Genomic DNA, 25,935 nt, shown 5'->3' with positions numbered 1-25,935 from the left:
AAAGGATTACGTGGCTGCACAATGGAAGATGTCAGCATGGTGAGCAGTGATCTGGGGGAGGGGATTCCACACTGTGTACTGCTGCCCGGTTAGGGTTAGGCTTAGGGTTAGGTTTTTATAGTCCGGCCCTCCAATGGTCTGAGGGACAGTGAACTGGCCCCCTGTGTAAAAAGTTTGGGGACCCCTGCATTAGAGGACAGCAGGGCACCTCTCTCTTGCTCTTCATACTCTGCTTCTTTTAGTTAGGGATAGGATTAGGAATGAATTTAGGGTCTGACATGATTATCTTCCTTCTTGCTTGTCACTGTTGATTTGTCTTCTCCTTGGAGACAGCAAGAACCCTCAATTTCTTTCCTTTCATATGAACTCTTATCTCTCCATGACTCCTTGATTTCAGTCATGTTAAAATTGATTTGTTTTGACTTCAAGCACAGAAAGTGGAGGAAAGGGAGTAGAAAGGGGAAGAGAAGGGAAGGAAACAAGCTTTTATATAATACCTACTATGTGCCAGGCACTGTCCTGAGTGCTTTTACAAATTATTTCACTCAGTCCTCACAACACTGAGAGGGCACTGCTCTTCTTATCCCCATTTTTTGTTTGAGAAAACAGAAGCAAACAGAAATTAAGTGACTTGCCCAGGATCAAACGGCCAGTAAATGTTTGAGATGAAATTTTCATTAGGATTTTCCTGCCTTTTATCTTCTGCACCACCAGCTGCTATTAGTGGAAGGCACTGTGTAATTTTCTTTTCATCCAAGGCTATGGATCCTCCTGGATTCTACCCACAAACCCCTTGGGTTGATTTGCCCACTCTCATTTCTCCTTTAGTTGTTAAACTAATCAGGGACAGAGGAAAGGAAGTAAGGAGACTACCAGGGGGGACTGGGCCAACACACTCAGGTGCTTCTCTGTTTTTAGCTTTCTTAAGGTATAGAGGAGGAGTTGGTGACCCACATACTTCAGTGGACAAGTAGATGATAATGGCTCCCATTAATCCAGGGCCTCCCCAAATTTGCTACTCACAACATCCCTTGAGGTAGAAAGTAGGATTATGATTTGCCCCCATTTTGTAACCGAGGAAGCTAAGGCTGAGAGAAACAAAAGGACTTGCTTAGTGCCCCACAGTCAATAAGGAACTGGGCTGAAATTGGAACCCACGCCTCATCTCGCTGCAAATCCATCATTCTTTTGACTTTGTGACAGCCTTGCGTCTCCATCAGCATCTATTGTGTTCAGAACATGGTGTATCGAGGGACACGGGAGGTGAGAGGATGCAGACACAAACTATCTCTCGTGCTGCTAGAGACACTAAGAGGCTGTCCAGGGTCCCGCAGCCACCCAACTGTGGCCTTTTCAACATCCCTCGAATATGCCCCAATCTCTTCTCTGACACTGTCACCATCCTGCTGTTGGAGGTCCTCCACCTTATACCTAAGCCTATTGCAGTAATCTATTCAGGGGGGAGCAAGGGGAAATGCTGCCTTCCTGCAATCTCTCCTGAAAAAGCTCTAAAAGGAATTTCCTGCATCTCAGGTCTGACTATGTCACCCCACACCCAATAAACCCAGGTTAATCGTAGCGCTATCCCTCTATTAGTTTCTTTGCACATATTTGTTCCCTTGTTGCCCCCCCCCCAAGATTGTAAGTTTCTTGAGGGCAGAGACTATTTTTTGCTTCTTTTTGTATACTCAGTCCTTAGTGCAGTGCTTGGCACATAGTAGGTACTTCATACATTTTTTATTAATTGATTGACCGAAAAAAAATAGAAATGAGGGAAAGTCCTGACATGATTTCACTAATTTAGGACTCTCTTGCTGTGCATACAGACTGGCACTTCATCTGTAACTTAGCGTCTCAGAGATGTGAGAGCTAAGTGACTTATCCAGAGTCATCCAGACAGTATGCCTGCAACAAATACCAGACTTGAACTCAAGTCTTCCTGCCTTCCTGATTCTCATATTGCCAAATAATACTTGGTGATAACGATGTCCCCTCCAGCCTAAACCCCAAAAGGAAAAATAGTGTCTCGTGACTTATTATTAACCAGGAGGATCTGGGAAGGTCCCATGGAGAAGGTGGGTTTGAAACTAGGATTTAGAAACTAAAATTTTAGGACATAAAAGCAGGCTGGGCATTCTAGAAGAAATGGGATGAGCAAATGTCTGGAGGTTGGAATGTGGGAGCTGTTTAAAGGACAGTCAAGGTAAGTAGTGTGAGTTATATGGCAAGGAAGAGGGTGAAAAGGCAGGAGAGCTCCACATTAGTGCATGACCAGAATTCCAGTCTGAGGAAGCAGTGAGGAACCGTGGAAAGATTTTGAGTGGCCATTTCATGCTCAAATCTGTGCACAGGGATTAAGATAAGAATAAGGATTGGCTCTAGGATTTCACTGGCACAGGGAAGTCTCAGCTCAAGGAGCTTCCTGTATGCACCTTCTCTGCAGCATCTAGTCTGTGAGAGCTGCCCAAGGCACTGAAACACTAGGACTGAATTTAAGAATACTCAGCTTCCTGAGTTCAAATCTGGCCTCAGACACTTACCAGCTGTGTGACCCTGGGCAAGTCACTAAACTTTCTTTGCCTCAGTTTGTAAAATGAACTAGAGGAAGAAATGGCAAATCACTTTGTTATTTTTGCCAAGAAAACTCCAAAAAGAAATATTGAAGAGTTGGACACAACTAAAACAACTGAACAACAACAATAGAAAATGGAAGGTGTGTGTTTCATCAACAATTGCAAAGTTTGCCAGACCCAGTATCGTATGGGCAAGCAAGTCGTTCTGGCCTTCGAGATCTTGCCTTCTAGCTTCCCTAGAAGAATATTAGTTGTCCAGCTCCCAACTGCTGTTCTAAACCCCTCTCCTTAGGATATACCTGACACGTAATAAACACTTCATAAACCATTGTTGATTGAGGAGGTGTTGATTATTCTTGAGGGAAATAGGAGGCAGCAGACTGCAAGCGATTTGGATCTAGTCTGGGAAAGAAGCTGTGGCTGGAAATGTGTAAACACTAGCTGAAGCCAGCCATGTGATTAAATGGGTTTGCTTAGGGAGACAGTGGAGAGAGAGAAGGAGGGAGCCAAGGACAGAACCTTGGAGAATATGGGCATTGGAAGGAGAAGCAGATGAAGAGCTAACAAATGAAAGAGAGGAGCCTGAGAGGTAAGGGGGTTGCTAGAAGAAGGTGGCATCTTGGAAACCAGGAGAGAAGAGAGTGTACAGGATGGAGGAAAGGGTGGTAGATTGATCAACTCAGGCTGGCTTGTGAATTCTATCCAACTGACCTGTGAACAGATAGTGTGCTGGGCCCAGAATTGCTCAGAATGGGGGAAAAATGGGATGAATGGCATTGGGGAAACTTCAGCCTCTTCAAAGATCCCAAGGTGCTCCCACTATAAAAGTTCAATTTTTCTTGTGTGGGTGTGCAATTTTTAAAAGTTTATTCATTTAATTAATTACTGTAGACTATTTTTCCATGGTCACATGATTCGTGTTCTTTCCCTCCCCTCCTCCTGCTCCATCCCATAGCCAAAGAGCAATTCCCCTGGGTTTTACATGTATCATGGATCTAGACCTATTTCCATATTATTAATATTTGCAATAGAGTGATCATTTAGAGTCCACATCCCCAATCATATCCCCATCTGGGTGTGCAGTTTTAAAAAATATTTATTTTTTTCCTTAATTAAATGAAAAAAGAAATTAACTTTAAAAAAAAATTGAGCTAGTTATTTCCTATTGCAAAGTATAAGTTAGAGAAAACCAGAGAGGCAGGAAGGACCTGATTCTGACTCCCTCCCCCAAGTGCTTGAACTCATTAGGGCCTCTGGCAACTCTTGAACTAGACAGTGCAGGAAAGTTGATGACCTGTATCAACAAAAGGAATGTCATTACCTCAGTTTTCCCCAAATGAGAGAGGGTATTGGCTCAGGCTCTGCCCTCTGTCCTATGCTCCCACTGAAGCTAAATATTGATGAGTTGTAGAGTACACTGGCCTTAGAATAATCCAAATTTCAGGGGAACAAAGGAGCAATGGAAAGTCATCTAATAGTGAAAGGAGAGGGATAACTTGGGTCCAGGAGGAATGATCTGCTTCATTTTTTTGGACGTTTTAAATGTATTTAATTAATCAATTTAGAATATTTTTCCATGGTTACATGATTTGTGTTCTTTCCCTCCCCTCCCACCAATCCCCTCCCATAGCCAACAAGCAATTCCCCTGAGTTTTACATGTACCACTGATCAAGACCTATTTCCATGTTATTAATATTGCAATGGAGTGATCATTTAGAGTATACATCCCTAATCATATCCCCATCAAACCACGTGATTGATCATCTGTTTTTCTTCTGTGTTTCTGCTCCCACAATTCTTTCTTTGGATGTGGATACATTCTTTCTCCTACATCCCTAGTAGCAGAGTCAGCAAACAAAGTTTAGCAAACATTCAATTATGCTAAAATGTATCAGTCTCTGTGTACAGTGTTCTCCTGGTTCTGCTCCTTTTGCTCTGCATCAATTCCTGGAGATCTTTCCAATTCACATGGAATCCCTCCAGTTCATTATTCCTGTCAGCACAATAGTATTCCATCCCTATCAGAGATCACAATTTGTTCAGTCTTTCCCCAATCGATGGACACCCCCCTTTTTCCAGTTTTTTGCCACTACAAAGAGCATGGCTATGAATATTCTTGTACAAGTCTTTTTCCTTCTGATCTCTTTGGGGTACAAACCCAGTAGTGCTATGGCTGGATCAAAGGGCAGACAGTCTTTTATCGCCCTTTGGGCATAGTTCCAAATTGCCTTCCAGAAGGGTTAGATCAATTCACAACTTCAACAGCCATGCATTAGTGTCCCAATTTTTTCCATTTCCCTTATACCATTTATTACTTCAGGACAATTGATCTAAAAGACTTCAGGGAGGATATATAGTGAGCCAGTAATGTTGGGAGGGGGAGAGAGAATAGCTGGGAAATTTCAAGGCTCCTCTTGGGATCTGTGAAATATTAGGAAGTCAAGAGGAAGAAAGGCAAATTCTGGATGGAAGATTTATGGAACAACCTGGACAAGAAGGTTTCCAGCTTTTAGTAGATACTGAATAATGCTTGTAGAATGAAGGAATGAATGAATAACTAGAATCATTCAGGATGTAAAGGTATGAATTATTATTAGAGACAGCTCTATTAATGGCCCCACAGATTCATCCAACTATAGAACTACAGTCTTAGAAAGTTACTGGGAGTATAGAGAGCTTAAGTGGCTTTCCCAGGGTCACATAGCTAAGTGTCTGAGTGTGAATTTGAACTTGGGTCTTCATGACTCCGGGAGAATGCCAAAAGGTTAAATAACTTATCCAAGGTCACATTGTCAAAGGCAGACCATGAACCCATATCTTCCTTACTCTAAGGCTCACCCTTTATCCACAGGATGCTTCTTCCTCCTTTCCTTGCCTAAAATTTCTTAAAGTTGAGTTACAAACCTCAGCAGCCCAAAGTAGAGAGAAAAGTACAGCTCTGTAAAATTCTTTTCACTCATGCCTCCTAGCTTTCTTGAGATCGGCTAGCTTTTTTTTTCAAACAGAGAACCTCATATTTCCTTTGATTTTGCCAACATCCTTAGGGCTCTCTGCTTTCCAGCTCATCTTTTTCAAAAGTACGGCCCACACGTGCAGTCTTGTCCTTTTCATCTCAGTCTGAACGTCAAAGGTTAAGATGCTTTGGGTGAAAAGATGTCATTCGGACATCACCTGCTGACAGTTAAGCCTCAGTGCACACATGAATACAGCTTCTTAATTTAGTTGGGCATCCTTTGTTTGAAGATCTCCCTCTCCCCCCCTCCCCCGAATTTCTAATCATATCATGGGATAACAAAAGATGTTCTTGAAAAAAAAACAGTTCTTTATTTTCCAGATACTTAAGGAATAGGGGAAATGGGCATTTCTGTCCCAGTCCCAAACTTTTCAGTAGAGCCTAGTCTGGAACTATGCTTATATTTACAGTAGTTAAATCAAACCAACCAGCCAATGAGTATGCCAGTGGTGTTTCAGCCAGAAAAGAGCTCAGCTGAGAGGCTGGAGGGACACCATCTGGTGGAAGAGTGGAATCTAGCAAAGGCCAGATTGACTTCTCAGAGAAGCTCTGGCTGAATTCTAAAATGGGCTCAAATAAAAATGGAAGAATTGTTGTTTGATGTCACAGACAAATGTCACAGAGTCTATTAAGAGTGAATTCAAATGTTATTGTGGCCTTGTTTATATGGGACAACCCTCCCACCCCCTACTTCAAAATGACTAATCTACACACCCCCACACCAAGATGGCGGATTCTTAAAGAAAACCTGTTGGGGTGGTAAGTCACTCAGATGTAGCATGCCTTTGCTAAGTAAAGAACACAAATGACTGTCTGCTAAGGGAGGAGAGATTGTCCTGGCAGGTCAGGTCAGGCACCTTCTCTCCAGAGACATTTCACTCAGGTGAAGATGGCTTGAAGGGAAAGTCTCTCAGTCCGTGCTCCACCTGAGATGAACCTAAATGATGCTGAACTCTTCCCTTTGGAGCTGATTTAGTCCTGGGGCCATTTTTGGTCCTCGGGGTTCTTCAATCTCTAGAGACAACCAACCACCTTCCCCTTGGACCTACACAGTCCAGAAAACTCACAACAGTAAAGAGAGGCAGAGGTCAGGTTCTGCTTCTTCACTTCATGGATCAGGATCCTCACTACTTCCCCAGGCTTAGGTTCAAGAAAGCTCACCATTGGGCATATAATTCTCCCCCCTCCTAGCCCAGTTCTGACTTTTTAGGCTTTCAAACCATCCCTTTTCTTCTGTTTCAGTCTACAATTTGCCTCAGTGGCTGGGGCCTTTGAATACTGGAACCTGCTCTGATGGCCACATCTAGCATGCCCTGAAACATCCCTCGCCAAGGGCCCTGCTCTCTTCTCTCTTGGGTGAGTTCCTCCATAGATTATGTTGTTATGGCTGTCATTTTGAGGAACACACAGAAGGATTCATTTCCTCAGAAAGCAACAACTGCACCTGAGTCTGCTCTGTTGGACTTGAAATAAAGAAGATCAGAGTTCAAGTCCTACCTCTGTTGTTTCCAGCTATGCAACTCTAAACAAATTACAGAATTCATTTGTAAAATGAGGGGTTCCAAAGGCTCCTTCCAGCCTTGAGCTCATGGTCTGGTGTCTACTTAGCTCTCTTGCAGCCTGATGCCGGCAGGGCTGGTTAGGCCCTCTTCCAGGCCCAGTTCAAAGAGGGATGGTTCTTTCCACAATCCAATCATATCAGTGCTTAGCCTGAACCCCTCCCTAGTAATGTTCAGAGAAGAGGGACAATCCAAACTCTTCTCAGATCATCCAAGTTCAGCAATGGCCTCATCCATTTAATCTCATTCAGCTGGCCAGACTCATGAGTGCCATCCTCAACCATTGTTAATACCTGGCATGTAAAGAGTTTTTGAAATAGTTGATGTTCACAATCTCAGCTGATCCTTAGGATAACCCAGTGGAATGGGCCACAGGAATTGTATCTTGTTTTCTTTTTTCAAATGAGCAAAGTGACTAATGCCCACATCAACCAACTAGCATGTGTGTGAGATGAAATCTGAAGCTAGTTTTGGGGTGATTCCAAGTGTAGGGTTTTCCCACTTCCTTCAATATCTACTATAATATATCTATGAATTCTGGGGGCAATGAGGTGGCTCAGTGGACTGAGAACCAGGCCTAGAGATGGGAGATCCTGGGTTCAAATCTGGACTGAGATACTTCCTAGATGGGATCCTAAACCCCCATTCCCCAGCCCTTACCACTCTTGTGCCTTAGAAACAATATACAGGGTTTTTAAAAATCTGTGACTGCCTTGCCCCAGGGATGTAGAGAGCACTTTTACAAGCCTTTGTAGATAGTCTTTATCTTCATCTCATCATAGCTAGCCTTCTGGTGATGGACCTTTAGGATCATAGCCAGAATTGTTTTCAGATGGGAGATTTCTCAGCTAGATGGTGCAGTGGGTAGAGCCTCAGAAAAGACTTGAGTTTAAATCTGGCTCCAGATAGCTACTAGCCACATGACACTGGGAAAGTTCTTCAACCACTCTCTACCTTTCCTTACCTGGGAATTGGGATAATAGTAGCACCTGCTGTTAATCCTTGTAAAGGACCTTGCAAACCTCAAGGTTCTATGTCAATGCTGATGATTATTATCATTGTTGAGCTCCTGAATCAAAGGTTTCACACTCAATACAACCTATCATGGCTCACACCACACTAGCACCATCCTCAAGAACCCAAGCAAGAAGCTTCGATCTATGAGGAAGAGTTGGACACTGACTTTCTTGGCCAGTTTTTGATATTCCCATCATATTGCTGTGAGTGGACTGGAGCTCTTTGAGAACAGGAACTATGTCTCCTTGGTTCTTCTGTCTCCTCCAGGGCTCAGCATGGTGCAGAGATGGCGCTTAATAAATCTACCAATAGGGAGCTGATAAAGAGGGACTTGCTACCAGGGCCCTGATGCTGGGCCTCTAGAAAGACCCACTACAGGACAGAAGGGATGTGATTCAAGGACGATGGCAGTTGTCCTTCTAGCCATGAGTCTGGAAGCATTTATGAGACATCAAGTGTGTGCCAAGAACTTTGCCAGGCACATGGGGCACACAGACAGAAGTACAAACCAGTCTTGCTCTTGAGGAGTTTGCATTCAAATGGCAGAGGTGACATGTACATGGATAGGTACATAAAACACACACACACACACACACACAAAACAGATTGAAGGTAACCATGGAGGGGAAGGTGCTAAAAGTTAGGGGATCAGGAAAAGCCTCCTCCAAGGCACTGCCTGAGCTGAGTCTTGAGGGATTCCAAGAGGCCAAGACTGGAATGGAAAGCATCAAAGGGATAGGGGACAGCCAGCCCAAAGGCATGCATGAAGAATAGCAAGGACCAATTTGGCAGGACTGTAGAAAGCACACAATCGAAGTCATTGTAACAAGGCTAGGAAGGTAGGTGGTGGTCAGGCTGTAGAGGGCTTTAAGGTCCAACAGAAGAATTTATATTGGAGCCATCCCTTGGGAGACCCTGTGACTGGACCACAGGATTCCCCAAGGGAATAAACTCTTTGATCAAGGATGAGTGCTGACAAGGATTTCTGGGGAAGAATTTTCCAGAAAAATGATCTCTAATGGCCAAATGTGTGGTGAAAGAAGATTCTCTCGCTGATGCTATGTTTCTGGGCTGGTCTAATTTGCAGAAAATTGACTACAAATTGTATTCATAAATACTTGATCCTTTGGTTAGGAGAGACTGCTCTCGAAAAGGTGCAATGCTTCATGGGAAGTTTAGAAAATCAGTATCATAAACTTTCCTACTCCACAATCTCTTCCTTGTCTCATCTCTTCAGGATAGTATAAAGGGGTTCTCCCATTTCCTGCCTTGGAAGGGTGGAGAATTGTAAAGACTCAGAATTGTGGGCAAGTAGGAGCCCCTTAGTGCATAGAGCACTGGGCCTGGAGTCAGGAAGAACTCAGTTCAAATCCAGAAAGTTATACCAAATGATGGCCAAAGTCCCTTCCAATACTCTGACTGTGTGATTCATTGACTTACCCAAGGTTACATCACAAGGAAGCCGCAAAGATGAGTTTCCATGTCCATCTCACCAGTCTTGTCTATGTCCTCTTGTCCACTATTACCAGCTGGAGACCATGAGCAAGTCCTTTTACCTTTGTTTGCCTCAATTTCCTCATCTGTAAAATGGGGACAATAATATCACATATTAGTCAGGGTTTTTGTGAGCACAGAATGAAATTACCACAATACCTAGAAAATAGTAAGGGATATATAAAAGTTACTATTACTATCATTAATTCATGGTTGAGCACAAGTTGCCATATCTTCTCAAATTCTCAGAATCTATCCATAATGAATGAAGCTAAGGATCACAGGATCATGAAATTAGAGTCAGAAGGTCTCTCAGAATATGAGTCTAATCTCTTCATTTTACAGATGGGAAACTGAGGCCCAAGGAGGTCAAGAGAGTCACCCAAGGTCAAACAAGTCAAGAGTTGTAGAAAACAATTATTTTTTTCCTAGTCATATATGAACTAAGATCCCAGTAGACATCGGGCAGGATTTCAGTGTAGCTCAAGAACACTGATACGTGGCTACATGTACGAAGTTACAAGTATGTACTCACATACATATTCCATTCATGATTGAACAAGTTGCTATGTATGGCCCATGCCAAAACAAGCTAATGGTGGGGGAGGCTGACTGCTTTTTCGCTTCTTCTCTCCTGTCTACCCACCTTTGTGATCATAGCCTGCTACAATGTCAGCATGCTTGCCACTGTTGGACCCCATCCCAATATTTCCATTGATGACTGACAGCACTAAACAATGTAGGCTCCAAGCATGTGGTCTGGAGCCAATAGCCATCTTTAGCCAGAGATGCTTGGCAAATCAACCAGAGTTTGTCCAACAAGAGGACAAAGACATGGCTGGTGGAATGGACATGGAAACTCATCTTGCTGCTTCCTCATGGTGTATCCTTGGGCAAGTCAATGAATTACACAATCTCAGAGTTGGAAGGGACTTTGGAGACCCTTTGGCTTAATTTGTAACTCAACAAGAATTCTCTCTACTCAATCTATGGCAAATGGTTATCCAGCCTCTGAGATTGGAATCCTCTTTCAGAGGAGGAGCTCACTACCTCCCAAGGCAGTCCAACTCCCTTTGGGACAGCTTTCCCCTTTGACAATAGCGTGATTTGCCTTTATGTGTCATCCTCATTTTGTTTTTGGTCCCAAAAGAATTCTCAGTCCTCTCCCATATGATAGCCCTTCCCTAGAGATATCATGTCTTCTCTTTTCTTGGCTATACATCTGAGATTCCTTTCTTCCATTCCCATATGGCATAATCTCAAATCCCTTCTCCTTACTGTTGCCCTCCTGTAGACACCCTCCAGTTTACTGATGTCCTTGCTAGAATTCAATGCCTAGAAACGAACAGCTTCCCCCAAATAAAAATAGAGATAAAAATACCTGCTCTGTGAGTCTCACAGGGCTCTGGTGAGGACCAGAGAAGTCATAAAGTCCTTAGGGCCTTGAATATTGTAGATGGACAATAAATGCTCTTGGGATTGAAATGAGAAAACCTGGGCAAGCCTCTACATGTCAGTAAGATAGTTTTTGAACCCCAGACGCCACCTATCACTCACACAACACTGAGAAGTGGAAGCCATCAGCCAGAGGAGGTTTCAAACTTTCTGCCAATGAGCATCTTACTAATAGTTAATCAGAGGCAATCTAGTTCTATTTGGAAAGAGCACTGACAACATGGGTTCAAGTCCTGCCACTGTCCTTTATTATCTGTGGGACCCTGGGGAAATGACCTTTATTCTTCCCTAGTCTATACTCTAGATTTTCTCTACCATGAGAAACGTCTTCATCCTGGATTCCCACTCTTACAGGCTCTCCTCCTGGTTGAATGGCTATTTCTAGTATCTCCACTTAAAGATGGCGTTCTGGAAAAATAATTAAAAAATAATTAAAAAATAAATAAAGATGGCATCCTGGGCAGGTGAGCCTTCATTTCCTCCTTTTGCCTCATTTTTATTTTATACATTGGAATGCAAGCTTTTTGTGGATGGGGCCCAACTTACTGTTCATATCAATGTTCCCTGGGCTTAGCACAGTCCTTGGCACATAGTATGCACCTAAAAAATGCCTGTTGACTGACTAAATGTGCACCTCAGTCTCCCTGTCTGTTAAGTGAGGAGATGACATTAGATGATCAGGAAGGTGACTTCTAGTTCTAAATCTCCTGTCCTTAACATTCTCTTACGCATACATGCAAGCAAATGATTTGTGTGATGTGAAATCCAATGAGAGAAGTGCCTCCATCATAGCAAAAGCTTCATCTTTAGTAATGACATATTTACCGCATGATACTGAGCTAGAATTCAGAATCTCACATTACAATCTCACCAAATCAACCTTCCACTTGAGGCTGAGGGAAGAGTTCTCACTGTCAATCTATCTTTCCTTTCCTTTTCCCCACTTCTCACCAGCTTGGGGGATGAGGTTGCTCATGCTTGGGCTCTCTCCAGAAGCCAGTGTTCCCTTTCCCAATAAGCAGTAAAACCAACTCCCATCACCCATCAGAAACCCACTGATCCTCTCCTGCATCCATTCATCCATCCATTGCCAGGGCTTCTGTCGCTGCTGGGGAGTCTTTGCAGAAGCTCCTCAGAGGAGAAAACACCTCTCCTTGCCTCCCCTGTCACTCACAGCCCTGAATGGCAAGTCCCACTCTAGCAAGGTGCCTCCCATACAGACATCCAAATGATGCAATGTTCCTTGAAATAGGTCAGAGCAGAAGGACCTCTGGTGGACCACCCTCTCTGCTGGACCTAGGACTTTTTTAATACAGGCAAAGGCAGATCAGGAATTATTGTTCACTTATCATCTAACAAAGTTTCTTAGGACATTGAGTGCTTACATGACTTTTCCAGGATCACATAGCTAGTAGGTAGCAGAAATGGGGCTTATTCGTGGCACTGAGGCAGGTCTTCTCCACATTGTTTCCCATGAACTCCCAGCAGACATAAAACATCAGTATGTAGGATCCCCAAAGGGGTTTGTTAGTCACAGGAAGGAATCTAAGTGAAAGAGAGAATTCTGTGGATTATGTGTTCTAGAACATTCTATCTCTGGAGTGTCTGGAATACAGTTAATACTTATATTAAGAAATTCTTAACATGATTGTGGTTGTTTTGAAGCCAGGAATATTGCCAAGCTTCTTCAGTGAGACCCATGATCACTCAAAAAGACTGACTTTAACCATCCACACTATTAAAACCAAGTGGATGAAAAAGAATCATCATCCAAACTGTGACATGCCATTTTATTGAAAATATATAAAACTCATCCTGAATTCCATGTATCATGAGGAAGTACCACTGGCATTATCAGTCCCATTTGTCAGAGGAGGAAAGTATAACTGAGAGAAGTGAAGTAAAATTGCATGATGACATAGCCAATAGATGTCACTGTAAAGATTCAAAACTAGATTTCATTCTGAGGTCATCACTCTTTCCTGTATCTCACACTCCCTGTCCACTTTCTTGATATTAGATGTGGAAAGTTGTGATGCCCCCAAATAAGGGGTCCATTTGGCCCCATCCAGGGCTATCTTTTGTTGGGAAACTTGCTACACTTGGCTCCCATGTTCCCAAAGTCCTTTTTGGAAATTGTCTGGCAGTTTCCTCCCTCTGTATCTGGTACTCTAGTCCTTGTACACTGGGAAGAGGACAATTCAGTTCGGGGAATTAAAAACAACATAGCTCCTATGGTCATCCTACTTGTCAGTTTAGGTGTTGTCAGCGTCTTCATCCTTCATGACGTGTGCTGCTCCCAAGAAGCATGGGGAGTAGGTAGTTCAAATAGCATTACCATTTTCTAGATGAGATATTTGCTGTGATGTGGAAAGTTTGAGTGAGTCACTCAAGGTCACATGGCTAGACAGTAGCAAAGTCAGACTTGAACCCAGGACTCCAGACTTCATTAGCATCTGGAACAATCCACTAAGCATTCTACAACTTCCAAGTGAGATAATAAAGGTCTTCCCAAGAGCTAACATCAGTCTATGGATGGCAGACAAGTTTTGGTCAATACTTACTAGTTACACCATTCAGGGCTATTTTGGGGTCAATGTGATATAGTTTTTATCCATGAATTTTAGGTACAGTGATAATTGAGTACAAGAGAAGTTGGACTCCAATAGACCCTTCCAGGGTCTCTCATTCCACAGTCAGCTGCCCAACTAATAGTAAAGCTAAATCACTTAAGAAACTGGAAAAAGATGATTGAGCTTAGTGTCTGGCATCCTTGCCCTACATATAAAGCCTTCCTGAGACCTGCATTGTGGCTGCCCTTTCATGTTGCTCCCATCATACCTAATCTAGGTCTACAATGATTTCTCCTATTCACCAATGCCACCCCCGCTCCCAGCATCCCTTCCTTCCTTTCACGTTGAGTCTAATGTAGGCCACTCCTCTGAGCCACCTTGTCAGCAATCTGGGAGATGTCCTCTAGGACCCTGCATCTCCTCCAATAAAGCTGGGCTGGCTTAAACTCCAGAATAAACAGCATCCCATGAGTGGGAGGAGACAGAAAAATTGTGCTTCTGCAGAACTGGAACTCGGTCTCACGGCTAGCCATGTACTAACCCCCTGTACTTTGGAGAAAGGAAAAGGAAAAGGCATGACTTGGCACCGAGAAGAGGAGCCTGGCCCCTGGGCTGCTGTGCTAGTGCCCTTAGCCCTGGCATTGGCGCAGAGGCTCTGGGAAGATGAGTCACAGTTTGGATGCAGCCCAGAAGGATTTCAGTCACATGTGAGAAGGGTCTCCCTGACAGGAGACACTGGAGTTACCTGGAAAGGCAGCGTGATCCTTCCCCGGAGGTCTCTGGGAGGGAGGAGGGCACACTCTCATCTGTCTGGAATGATTGAGGTGTGGCTGTGCTGGAGGGATAGAGGGTTGGACCACAAACCGGGCAGGGCTCTGAGCTGAGTGCAGGATCCTGCAGCAGTCACCCCCAGAAATAAGGCACCCTTGGGGGCTATGCACACCCTGACCTTCTTCCTGGAAGCCCTGGAACCGCCAAGACCACCCACATAGCCCCAGCCAAACACACACAGCAATGACAGCTCCCCACCCTGAACTCACATGGTTATGTGGCTCTGTGGGTTGGGGATCGCAGCTCCTCTCGCCTTCCTCTCTTTGGGCTAAGCATCGTAAAGGAGAACCAGCTTCAAAGCCAGGTTCAAGACCCGGGTTCTAGAGTCCCTTCCAATACAAACACTTGTGTCCCCAAATTGCCTGAAGGAGCAGACCTGCCCTGGAAAGGGCATCCTCTCACCTGGGAGTTCCCTAGCCCAAGGCAATCACAGGGCTGCCTGCTCTCCCTCATCTCCCTTTCCACTTGGCTCCCTTCTGCTTGCCCTTCATGGACTATATGAATCACCAATGGGCTTAATAGACTTGGACCAAAGAGAGAAGCTTCGGCTCCAGAAGGCAAGGAGGAAGGAGCTGGAAATTGATCTTCGGACCTGCTGGCGTAGCATTCAGTGTGTGTGTTTTCTGGGCTTGGAAACCGAATGCTTTCAACATCTTTCTGGAATGCCATGTTGGCTTTTCCAAACAAACAATGGGCTGATCAGCTTCTCCGGGTGCCCAGGCTTCTCTCCACCTGGGGCTCCCATTAGCCTCCTTTGCCAAATGAGGCTCTCCAACAAGGCAAGGTTTACCTTATCCCTGTAAGAGTCCTTACTTCCTTTGGAGCACCCATTGGGGCCTCTGGGAGCTGTGGGGGCCCAGGTTTTAGACTTCTGATGAAATTCATCCAAAAGTAAGCTCACTTCACATCCCGTGAGGGGACACCCCCTTCCTCTTCCACTACTACGCCACTGTGGTGAAGGGGAGAGGGTCAGAAGATGGGGGAAGAGGCCTGTCTCTGGCCCATCCCAGCAGTGACTCCATGGACCAAGAACACCTTCTGTCAGCCTTCTGCTTTCCCCATCTCACCCCCACACCAATTACCTTGTATTCGTGTGTTGTTGTCTTCTATTGCACACAACTTCGTGAGGGCAGAGATTTCACTCTTGTCCCTTGGCTCCCCAGTACCTAGCTGGGGATACAGAACACTATCAGGGTTTAATAAATGCTTGTTCATTCAGTTGTTGACTGATTACCCTTCCGTGCTCCTGGTCAGTGCTCTAAGACTAGGAATCATAGGCATGTTGCTGATCTGTATTTATGGAAAGACTTTCCACACTAGGACTTACTTTGAAGAAATCACAATTCTGGAACCAAATCTGTGCATGTGTGTGAGTGTGAATAAATATACACCCTCTGCACACACACTCACACAAAGATCCATATATATATCCATGCTCTATTCCCCACATGTGCTCACACGTAAAAACACCTACCTACCCATGAATGCATGTATGTGTGCCAAGGGCCTTCTTGTGCTATGGTCTTGACTCTTGAGGTGACATGAGAAATCCAAGACTGGGAGGCAGAGACCCAGAAGTGGGAAGCTCTCAGATGATTCCAGTCTTGGAGATGCCAAAGTAGGAAGGAATGGAAGTGAGTTACTAGGACTGTGTAGATCAGCTACAAAGCTGAGAGAGGCTGGAGACTAGGGGAGAGTGGGCAGGCAGTGTGGACAGTCAGTGTGCCTTAGCTTGGTGCTATATGTATGGAATGAGGGGAAGGTATGTGCCAGGGGGTGAGAGGAGGGAACAGATGAGAATGGTCAAGAAGTGAAGAAAAGAGGGAAGGGGCTAGGAAGGTCAAGAGAAAGTAGAGGAAGGGAAAGGAGGGCAGTGATCAGCTTCCCATCCCTTCAGCAATGGGCATTTACAAAAGTACTTTACAGTTTACAAAACACTTCTCCAACATTCCCTTCTTTCTTGAGGAGCCTCCCTGACTCCTTCAGGGCTCAGAGGCTAAGCCTCCAGACTTGATAGTTGTTGGTCCTCTTCTTCGTGCAGTCACTCCATATCACGTGGTATTGTTTTGATTCCTTTGACCCCTCTCCCCTGAAGGCCAGGCATGTTACATTTCATCCATCTCCCAGGGTTCTCGGGAACCATTAGGGGAACCTGGGGATCTGTAGCATCTGCCATTGGCTCCAGTCCCTACTGCTCATGCTCCCCCTCAATTTTAGGGGTTGGGGCACCTCCACCCCATTCACCCATTTAACAGTGGATTAATTTTTACAAACACACGTTAACTTCAAAGGTAGAGAAAGAAAAAGGCACACCAACTCTTCCCTCCAACACCTTGGGGCTAGAACTCAGCCTTACCACTTTGTTCACTGAACAAGAGAACACTAAGCTCAATTCTTTTGACTGTGTGGTTCCATCAAGCCCAAAGTGTCTTCCCTCCTTGACTTGAACTCTGGCTTCTCGAGGCTTCCTTGACAGTTTAGTGGGTTCTCATGGGCCAGACTCTGAAGTTCAGGACTCCATCTCCTGCACCCAGGACTGAAAAGAACAAAGGAAATAGAGCCAAACTTGAAGCCCATTTCTTGATGCCACAGGGTCAAAGGGCCCTTCCAACATACCACATATTGTCCCTGCTATGAGTGAATATGAGCTTCATCCTTGGATACCACTGAAAAAAAGAGAGAAATTTTGCCTCAGTCAGGTAGATGGAAAGACATTGCAATGGAAATCCAGCAGAAAGAAGATCCTCCCATTTGGTGAGAGTCCACAGAATATCTTCTAGAAGCAGTCCTTGTAGTCAGCCCCAGGGGTGCTGCCTGCATAGGTTAGTGATGTGGACATGAAAGTCTCATTTGCTTGTGCACATGTTGTTTTCTCCAGGAGAATGTCAGCTCTTTGAAGGCAGTGGTGATTTCATTTTTGCTTTAATACCTTCAGTACTTAGCATAGATCCTGATACACAGCAGGTGCTAAATAAAGGCTGGGAGATGGATTTTTCATTTCTCCTCACCACAATTCTCTGAGGTCAGAAAGCTTGGACTTCTTGCCCCTTTTTATAGGTTATAAAATTCAAATTTATAGAGGTAAAGCTCAAAGGATTATGGGAAGATCTCAGAGACCATAGAATCCAACCCTCTCATTCTTCAGATGAAAAAAGTGAACCCAAGGGCAGATAAAGGACTCCCTCATGATTATAGGGTATTCAGCACATAAAGCTGGACAGGGCCATAAAAGTCTTTACTGAAGCTCCAGGGCACAAGTGAGCTTCCCAAGGTCAATCAGGTACATTGTGATTGTTAAGTGTTGAGGAAAAGAGGAAGCTAAGTGCAGTCATGGCTCCTTGGCTCTAACTCTCTGGGTCCTGTCCATGGACCCATTTTTTTAAAGTAGGGATTCAGAAGAGAAGTGATCCCCTTTGGACAGGCAATGTCCTGGTGAGAATGGGCAGCTTTCTGAGCAAATGATACATGCACATGAAACATGAAAAGTGAGCAAAGTTAGAGAGCAACCTTTGTTCCTCTTTCCCCATCAATAAGAAACTGAAGCCTAAACTGGGCAGCTGGGCAGCACAATGTGTGGCGGCATCTACAGCAGTTCTGGCCAACTGGTAGCTATAGACCTTGTGGCAAAACTCCCAAGGGCTTCGACCCAAAACAGATGACAATGGACTTGGGAAACGATGGACAAATCACCAAAAATTCAATACACCAGAGATCGTGTGAATATGTGGCTTATAAGTCAAAAGACTGGGACTTCTGTTTGAGTTTGGTACCACTGACCTGAAGCCATTCTCTACAGATCCTCAGTTCAAATCCAGCCTCTGCCAAGTCCTAGCTCTGTGACCCTGGGTAAGTTTACTTTTCTGCAAAATGGGAATCAAAATAGCATATAGCGTCTGCTTCCTAGGATTGTCATGCATCAAATACGAGAATAAATGTAAAGTAAGCCCATATAAATGTAGTTTGTTGTTGCTATTATTATCAGCAGAGGGAGAAGTAGGAACTGAATGTGGGTAACAGACCCAGAACATGGGACATTGTCCAGGGAAACTCCCCATAGGCAGAACCACTAACAGAAATGGAAGGTACAGATCGAAGGACTTTTGCCCAGTTATCTGGGAGAGTCAGACAGATATGTACAGTGTGAGAGAGGAAGGAGGAGAAAGGGAAGAGGAAAAATTCTTGTTAATTAAGAGAGAGAGAGAGAGAGAGAGAGAGAGAGAGAGAGAGAGAGAGAGAGAGAAAGAAAGAGAGACAGAGAGACAGAGAGACAGAGAGAGACAGAGAGAGACAGAGAGAGACAGAGAGAGACAGAGAGAGAGAGAGGCACACAGTGAAATCCAGCCGGCCTGAGACAGAGATGGCTAGAAACAATGAAAGCTAGCTTCCTGTGCTGCTGTGGCTGACAAAAATGACCACCCTGGACAGGGCCAACTTTCTTTAGATGTTCCTCTCCAAACGTCTCCAAGCTGAGCCTTGAATGGTATATTTGAAATCTTTCTGGGTATGTAGGACTTGCCAAAGCTCATGTTTTGCTGGCATTTCCTTCCAAAGTCGGATCTCCTTCACCTTAAGATGGATCTTTGGAGAACACAAAGGCTGTTTGCCTCAATACATCATGATGCTTATTGCCATTATCTGCATAGCATGAGAGACTGGTAGTTTGGTGTCATTGAGAAAGAACTGACTTTGGAATCAAGAAATGAATTCCAGTCCTGCCACTGACACTTCTTGGCTCTATGACCCAGATCAAGTCAGTCCTCCTCTCTGGCCTTCAGTTTTGAATTGTAAAAAATGTGGATCCCCACATGGCCGATGTCAGGGTCTTGCAAAGAGCAGTAAACACAAAGTTGGGCTACTCGTTAAAGCACAGATGTGGTAAAGATAGCCTAGAACCCAGAACCCCAGAGACCTTAGGAGAGCAGGGACCCCTAAACCTTCAGCCTGGTTTCTAATAGCCCTCCCCAGACATCATTAAAGGAGGAAGTCCTGTGGGAAAAGGAGGGGCCTCCATTCCCAACCCAACCAATACCAATTACCACCAATGGACAAGTGAATCCAAGAGCTCTGGGGATAGCAGTTCTGTCCCCCTTCACTCAAGATTGCTGACCATCCTTCCAGCCTGGCCTCTAAGCCATCAGGAACTGCTCTGGTGGAGTTGGGACTTGGTATCTGCCTCTGCAGCAGTTGCTGCTGCATTTGTCCCTTCCCTCCCTCAAGCAAGTGATGAGCTGGAAGCACCCCAGAGCTTGCAAAGGGATGAGAATGTACATTTCTAGAGCATTGGAAGCCATTAACTATCACTTTGAAGGCCAGTAAAGCCCCTTATACAGATGATCTAATATAACTCTTCCACCAAACCCATGAAGCAGAGGTTATTAATATCCCCATTTTACAGAACACAGAAACAAAGTGATTTGTCCAGACTTACCCAGCTCAGTGTCTGAGGCAGATTTGAACTCGGGCTTCTTGACTCCTCCAAAACTCTTGTTCCTGAGTCATTTAAGTGAGGGTACTCAGTTGTTACTATTTAGTAGCCCAATACTTGGGTCCCCAGATCCTGGCTTTCTGGTTGTTCTCTAGCCTCTTTACAAAGATCCAGAGAATGAACTTGTGATGTTGCCCTAGTTTGGGAGGCTCTATTTGATTCATATCTAAACATCATAACCTTTTCTAAAAATCAAAACTATTTTGCTCAGAGAAAACTATTTCATAAAAAATAAGGAGGGGGAGGGTAAGGGGGGGGGGAGCAACAGCCAGAGGGAGAATAACTTGAGCAGCAAGGTAGAATGTCTAAGCAGAAACATGGCCAGGGCTCTCGGGATAATGACTTTCTTGGCAAATCATTTTGTCGAGAAGCTTCCTTCCAACAGGACATGGCTGGTTCCTGAGAGACCCAACCGAATTTGAAAAAAAGAAAAGGAAAAATCCCAAGGGATCATATGAAAGAAAGGAAGCCATCCCAGGGAGCATGGAGAGGCAGCCCTGGACGGGGCCATACACGGCAAGGCAAATAGGCATCCAAGGGTGCCCGAGGTCTGGGAGCCGTTGAGTCATCAATTTGTTCATGTCAGAGATGGGAAATGGGGATTTTCTTCTCTGAAATCTCCCATCACCCCCAAAGCCCAGGTAGTGAGCCTACAAAAGTCAACAAAGCTTAGGGAAAAGGCATCCACTGGATGTAATTAGCTCAAGAGGGGATCCCTTGCCTGGCCAGACAATAGGAGGTGTGGTAGGCGCTGCAACCTTCCCGACACCACAGAAAGGCTGATTTCTCGGGAGGCTCAGGGGAGCTTAGAGGACTTAACTTTTGTCAAAATGGCATTTTTCCTTGCACTGATCACCTTTGCTGAGTACACAGATTCGATAAGTGGTTTCGAGACCACCTACATCTAGCTGGATTACACAACACATTCCTCCAGTGATGCGCTTTTCCAGATCCATCGCAATTACCGGGAGAAACTGTGAAAGTGTGAGAGTATTTAATTAATTCAAAAAATGCAGCTGTACTCGGAGCTCTGGGCACACGGCCAATTTGTTTAAGGTAGGAAAAACAAAAAACAAAACAAAACAGAAAAAATCGATAAGAAGCAGAAGATTCCGCCAGAATAGATTTCAAAGCTTCCTGTCCCTTTTCTTTGGGGAATCGAGGCCACAGCAAAAGTGTCTGGCCTGGGTTAGCCACAGCATTGCGGGTAGGGTTGATTTGGGAGGAGACCCTGCTCAAATGGAGGAACACTTGTAGGTCCAAGACAGAATGATGGGGTCCTGGAGGCATGATGGTGTGCAACAGTGCTGGACAGTGACGTGACGCGACAGTGCTAACATCACCACTTCCAGTTCCCAGAAGAAAGGGAAGCTTCTGAGGGTCAAAGAAAGCTGTCAGGGTTCTACATGAAAACCCTGTTATCACCCTTCACTTCCCTCTCTAGGGCTGGCCCAGAACAATTGCCTTTCTTCCGGTTTGCACTAATGGAGGCCATGGGGAGCTACCATGAGTTCACCAAGAACCAGAAGTAAGCTCCTTCTCCCTTGTGATAGCCCAACTAAGCTGACAATTGGACTTTTGATCCTTCAGGGCACCTGAGACTCCTTTAATGGATGGGAGTGTTCCCCTCCAGCCACCCCAACCCCTACCCAGGAGGCATTGATCTCAGTGAATCTGAAGAGCTGGCCACACCCCTCTCTAATGTCATCCACTTTTCCTGAAAGATTCTTCTCTGAGAATTTGTGGCAGCCTAACAACCCTACCTAACATGTTACCTTTGGTTGACCCATGACTCTAACCCTGCTCCACAAATAGATCATGGAAACACCACAGATGTACTCTATCTTGGGAAAATGGAAGAAATAGGGCGGAATTTTAGGAGAATCCACCATGGGTTCAATGGTGGCACACTCCCAGGAACTGTGGGATTATGCCTTCCCACAATCCCTCCAGGGTTGACTGTTTCTGTTTTCAACTGGGATAGTCTGTAGTAGGGAAGGTGGAGAGTGAAAGCTATTTGAATTTACATTTCTATTATGATGAATTTAGTATAGTCATTGTTTTTTTTTTTCATTCATTTTGTTTGACCACTCATTGATTGGGGAAAGACTTAGCCTAATGGGCTGTGCCATTTCTCTTTCTATCTTGGTCATCAGGCTTTTATCAAGGGAGCCTGATGGAAGACTCTCTTCTCACTGGACAGCTTCTCTTCGTATTCTAGACCTAGTGATTCCATTCGTGCAAAGCCTCTAACATTCTGGATGCTCTGGTTTGCCTTTCCCTCTTGGTTATCCTCTGGTCCAGGTTTTCTTGAGGTTGCTGGCTTTCTCTGGCCCTTTCCCTCCCTGTTTAACCATTCCTCAGACTTACAGGATGAACAACACTGGCAGAGCTATTACTGGAAGGACTTGGACTAACTCCCCTGCCCCCACCACAGAAAAACTAAAAGCAAAGCCATCCGTGTGAGAGCTCATTGTTTTTGCTGATTGTCTTTCGCTTTCAGAGGATCCAGGCCATCGCCGATGTGGTCTTGCCTTGGGCATGAGTTGGATTTCAGTGAGGCCCACTGGCACGCACTATTGATTACTTGGCAGGCTCCCTCTCTCTTGCAGAGGCATCCAGGTCCAGGGACAAGACAAGAGTCAGGCCCAATGGGGATGGCTCAGGATGCACTGGACGAACTTGGCTTCTTCCATGTCTGGCCAAGCTTCAAGCCCACCATAGCACCTACTTCAGTCACCTTCATGGCTGCTGGAACAAATGGTTCTCGCCCAGCCCTTCTGCTGGGGGCAGACACCCCTCTGACTCACTGACAGATTGGGGGCTTGTGGGTGACTCTCCACTTGAGAAGGCAATTTTCCTGGGGCATGGCCCTGTGCAGGCTATGGTTTCTTGGAGCCATACATAAGAGTTGGTTGAAAGGTAGACCCCAAAGATGGGTGAGCCATCCCCACCCCACGTAGAAGCATGTAGTAATGTAGACCCAAAGCTAGGAAGGAGACCATCAAGGCCAACCTCCTCATCTTACCTGAGAAAACTGGAGGCTGAGGGCAGGTGAAGGGACCCAGGGAAGGGAATATGGAACCTTCTTGGCTCAGCATTCTTTCTTTCTTATAAGAGAACAATTGCTTATTGTGGTCTGGTGCTCTGGGTAAGATCAATGGGCCCTGTGCTAGCAAAACTAGAATTCAAAACCAGTCTCAGACACGTACCAGCTGTGTGATCTTAGGCAAGTTACCCAGGTTCTGTCAGACTCAGTTTCCACACCTGTAAAACAGGAATAATACATGTACTTGCCTCCAAGGATCGTTTAACAAATCCAAGATAGCATGTACAAAGTGCTTCATGAAATGCCAGCCACTGTTATAATGAACATATACAAAGAAAAGCCAATTCCACAGGCACATCTATAAAGAACCACGTCTATGCTTTGTCCTGGCTCTCCCGCTTCCCCCAGTTGAGCTTTTCTGGAATAGGTCAGACCCTCGGGGATCTCTAAATGCCATTTTTTTTTTTGCTTTGCTTTTGGGAGGCAGAAACTTTCAACTGAGGCCGAGTCAGCTGGGTGTGAGTAGGAGCAGCCATGCAGCAAAGAGCTGGCCGCTGGGCTCCAGAGAGTCACTGCTGAGCCTCCAGAACGGTGGTGTTGGCCGTGCTCAAACCAAGGCGGCCGCCATGTCTGAGCCTCCAGGAAGGTAACTGACTGGAGAGCGGGCTCCCTCCGCAGCTCCCTTCATGGAGATTTGGCCCAGAGTGCCAAAGGAGAAATGCAGCCAGAGGCGGGGAAGGCTGAAGAGGGGCAGAGGGCCCTCTGGCCAGGGGATGCCTCAAGACCCAGAGTTCAAGGGGTTTGGCTCTCCCTAGCGTGGGCCTGGGTGAGGACTGCCAAGGGCTCGGAGCCTCTGCCCTCCCCTGGAAGACCGACCTCCGCTGGCCCAGTACTGCCCTGGGGCAGCTTCCTTCGGCCAGGATTCCAGGGAGTACAGGAGTCGGTCTGCCCCCCGGCTGGCTCTCCTCTGGAGCCATGGAATGACAATCGCACTTCTGGTGGACTGTCAAGTTTGCAAAGTGGCTGGACTCCGTGGCGCGACAGCCCAGCCCCGGGGCCCTGCAAGCCCTCCTGCTGCCTCCACTGGACACGTCCAGGTTTTCGCTGCCAGCAGGCGGCTCTTGCTGACTCCAAGGCTGCCTCTAGCCATTGCGAGGCCCTGGGCCCGGGCACGTATCCAGCGAGAATTCTCTTGCGAGGACCCATCCGTCCTAAGGTCACAATCTCGGAGATGGAACAATGAAACGCTGATCAAGGGTTTCCTGTGACCTTGGGGCTCTGCTGGCCACACCCCCATCAGAGCCCTTAAAAGAGCTGAGAGGGTGCAGAGCGCAAATGACCCATCCAAGGGCACATCATCCCTTCTGCGGTCCCCTCCCCCTCCATAGCTAGCGGCAACCATGACGCAGGAGGTTTCAGCCATGGACTCCCTTTCAACCACCGCCACAGGGCTGGTGCCCGGCTTTCTGGAGAGCTTTTCCACGCCCTCCTCCAACACAGCTCCCACGCTCACCCCGCAAGACCAGGAACAGGAAGTCAACCCGTTCTTGTCCCTTATCTCGCCATGCTGGAGCTCGGTGCCTCGCGCGTGGCGCCGCGGGCTCCGGACCCCCACAGTGTTCTCCCTACCGCGCGTAGCAACGACGGAGAGCGTAGAAGAGGTCAAGCCGTCCGAGGACGAGCTGTCCCGGGAGAGGAGCCTGAAGGTGAGCTACCATCCCGCACCCACATCCCCTCCCCAGCCAGCCCTGCCAGGGGCTTCCTGCCCCTCTGGGCGTGACCCGCGCCAGGAGCTGTGCCTCTCCCCCTTCTCCCCTCCCCACCCACCCCCAACACCCCGTCCCAAGAGCCTCTCCTCAGCTCGGCCAGGGGGCCACCTCCGAAGCAGGGGCTCAGCGGGACTTGAGCTCTGCCCAGGCCCCTGGCTAGGCCAGTCCAGAACGCTTCCCAGTTCGGCGCGGGCCAGCGCCACCCAAGGCAGGCCCGGCCAGTTCGGTGACTGTTCTTGGATTCCCTTGGGCAGAAATCTTGGCTCCAGATGTCGCCCCCAGTTGTGAGGGAGGAAAGGCCCGATGGCGGGGTGCTCGGGAAGAGACCCATTCCAGTTGGGAGAGGCCACCTTGGCAGGGAGGAGGGTTCAAGGACAGAAAAGCTTTCTAGATGCCTGAGTTTGCCCAAGACGCCATCATGGCTGCTGGGCAGTAAATGTTTGTTGCCTGGAGCACATGGTTTGGCCATTGGTTTAGCGAACTGCTGGCCTGTTGCAAACTGTGGCAAGGTCCTCTGGAGGCAGGACTCCTAATGGTACAGGGCTTTGCCCAGAGAAAACTCCAAACCCAGACCTTTTCCTTCGTACATTCTTTGCTCTGTATTTTCCAGTTTCCTAAGGCCACCCCCGAGATAAGGAACCAGCCCTCAGCTTGGCACAAGGAAGATAGATCTGTGTCCAAAGCCCCTTTCTGACACCTCCTAGCTGAGCCACCCTGGGCAAGTCGTTTGCTCCTGAGCCTCAGTTTCCTCGTGGGTAAAAATGAGGGTGGCAATAATACCCATTTCCTAAAGTTGTGAGGATCTGATGAAAGGATGCCCAGGAAATGCACTTCTCTGCAAGTGTCAGCCTTTGTGTTATGGTCAAACTTCTCGTCCCTTTGATTTATAACCCATAATTCTGCAGTCCCTCCAGACTGAGTTCTTGTTTGCTGCCTTTCCTTTTTATTGGCGTGGGCTGGGGCAGGGCTAGCCCACTTACTCGAAGCCCCTGGCTTCCCCACACAGCTCTGCCATTAGGGTTCTTCCTTCATTTTTGAAGAGGCCCCGTGACATTTCAGGTGACACCTTGACTTGCTTGTGAAGTGGATTTGTGAGGCAGCATTGCACAGTCACCA

At 46.3% G+C, this 25,935-nt stretch overlaps 1 protein-coding gene and 1 long non-coding RNA gene across 2 annotated transcripts in view; one reads left to right on the top strand and one right to left on the bottom strand.

Moving 5' to 3' along the window:
* Positions 1-4,197: 4,197 nt before the first annotated feature.
* LOC103100944 (uncharacterized) lies at positions 4,198-24,245 on the bottom strand. The gene is made up of 3 exons (XR_008912540.1): positions 15,599-24,245; positions 12,498-12,657; positions 4,198-9,743 (listed from the first exon to the last, which is right to left on the bottom strand). It is a non-coding gene; the product is annotated as an uncharacterized LOC103100944 (long non-coding RNA).
* The window catches only part of LRRC72 (leucine rich repeat containing 72), a 36,704-nt gene continuing 33,936 nt past the window's right edge, over positions 23,168-25,935 (top strand). Inside the window, exon 1 of the mRNA XM_007505427.2 lies at positions 23,168-24,756. Coding sequence (XP_007505489.1) covers positions 24,451-24,756 — 306 coding nt within the window. The 5' untranslated portion in view covers positions 23,168-24,450. The remainder of the gene's footprint in view (positions 24,757-25,935) is intronic.

The sequence above is a fragment of the Monodelphis domestica genome, chromosome 5 (assembly GCF_027887165.1).
Source record: "Monodelphis domestica isolate mMonDom1 chromosome 5, mMonDom1.pri, whole genome shotgun sequence".
Lineage (NCBI taxonomy): Eukaryota > Metazoa > Chordata > Mammalia > Didelphimorphia > Didelphidae > Monodelphis > Monodelphis domestica.
The sequence above is the reverse complement of the archived record's forward strand: the minus strand, read 5'-3'. Positions and strand labels throughout refer to the sequence as shown.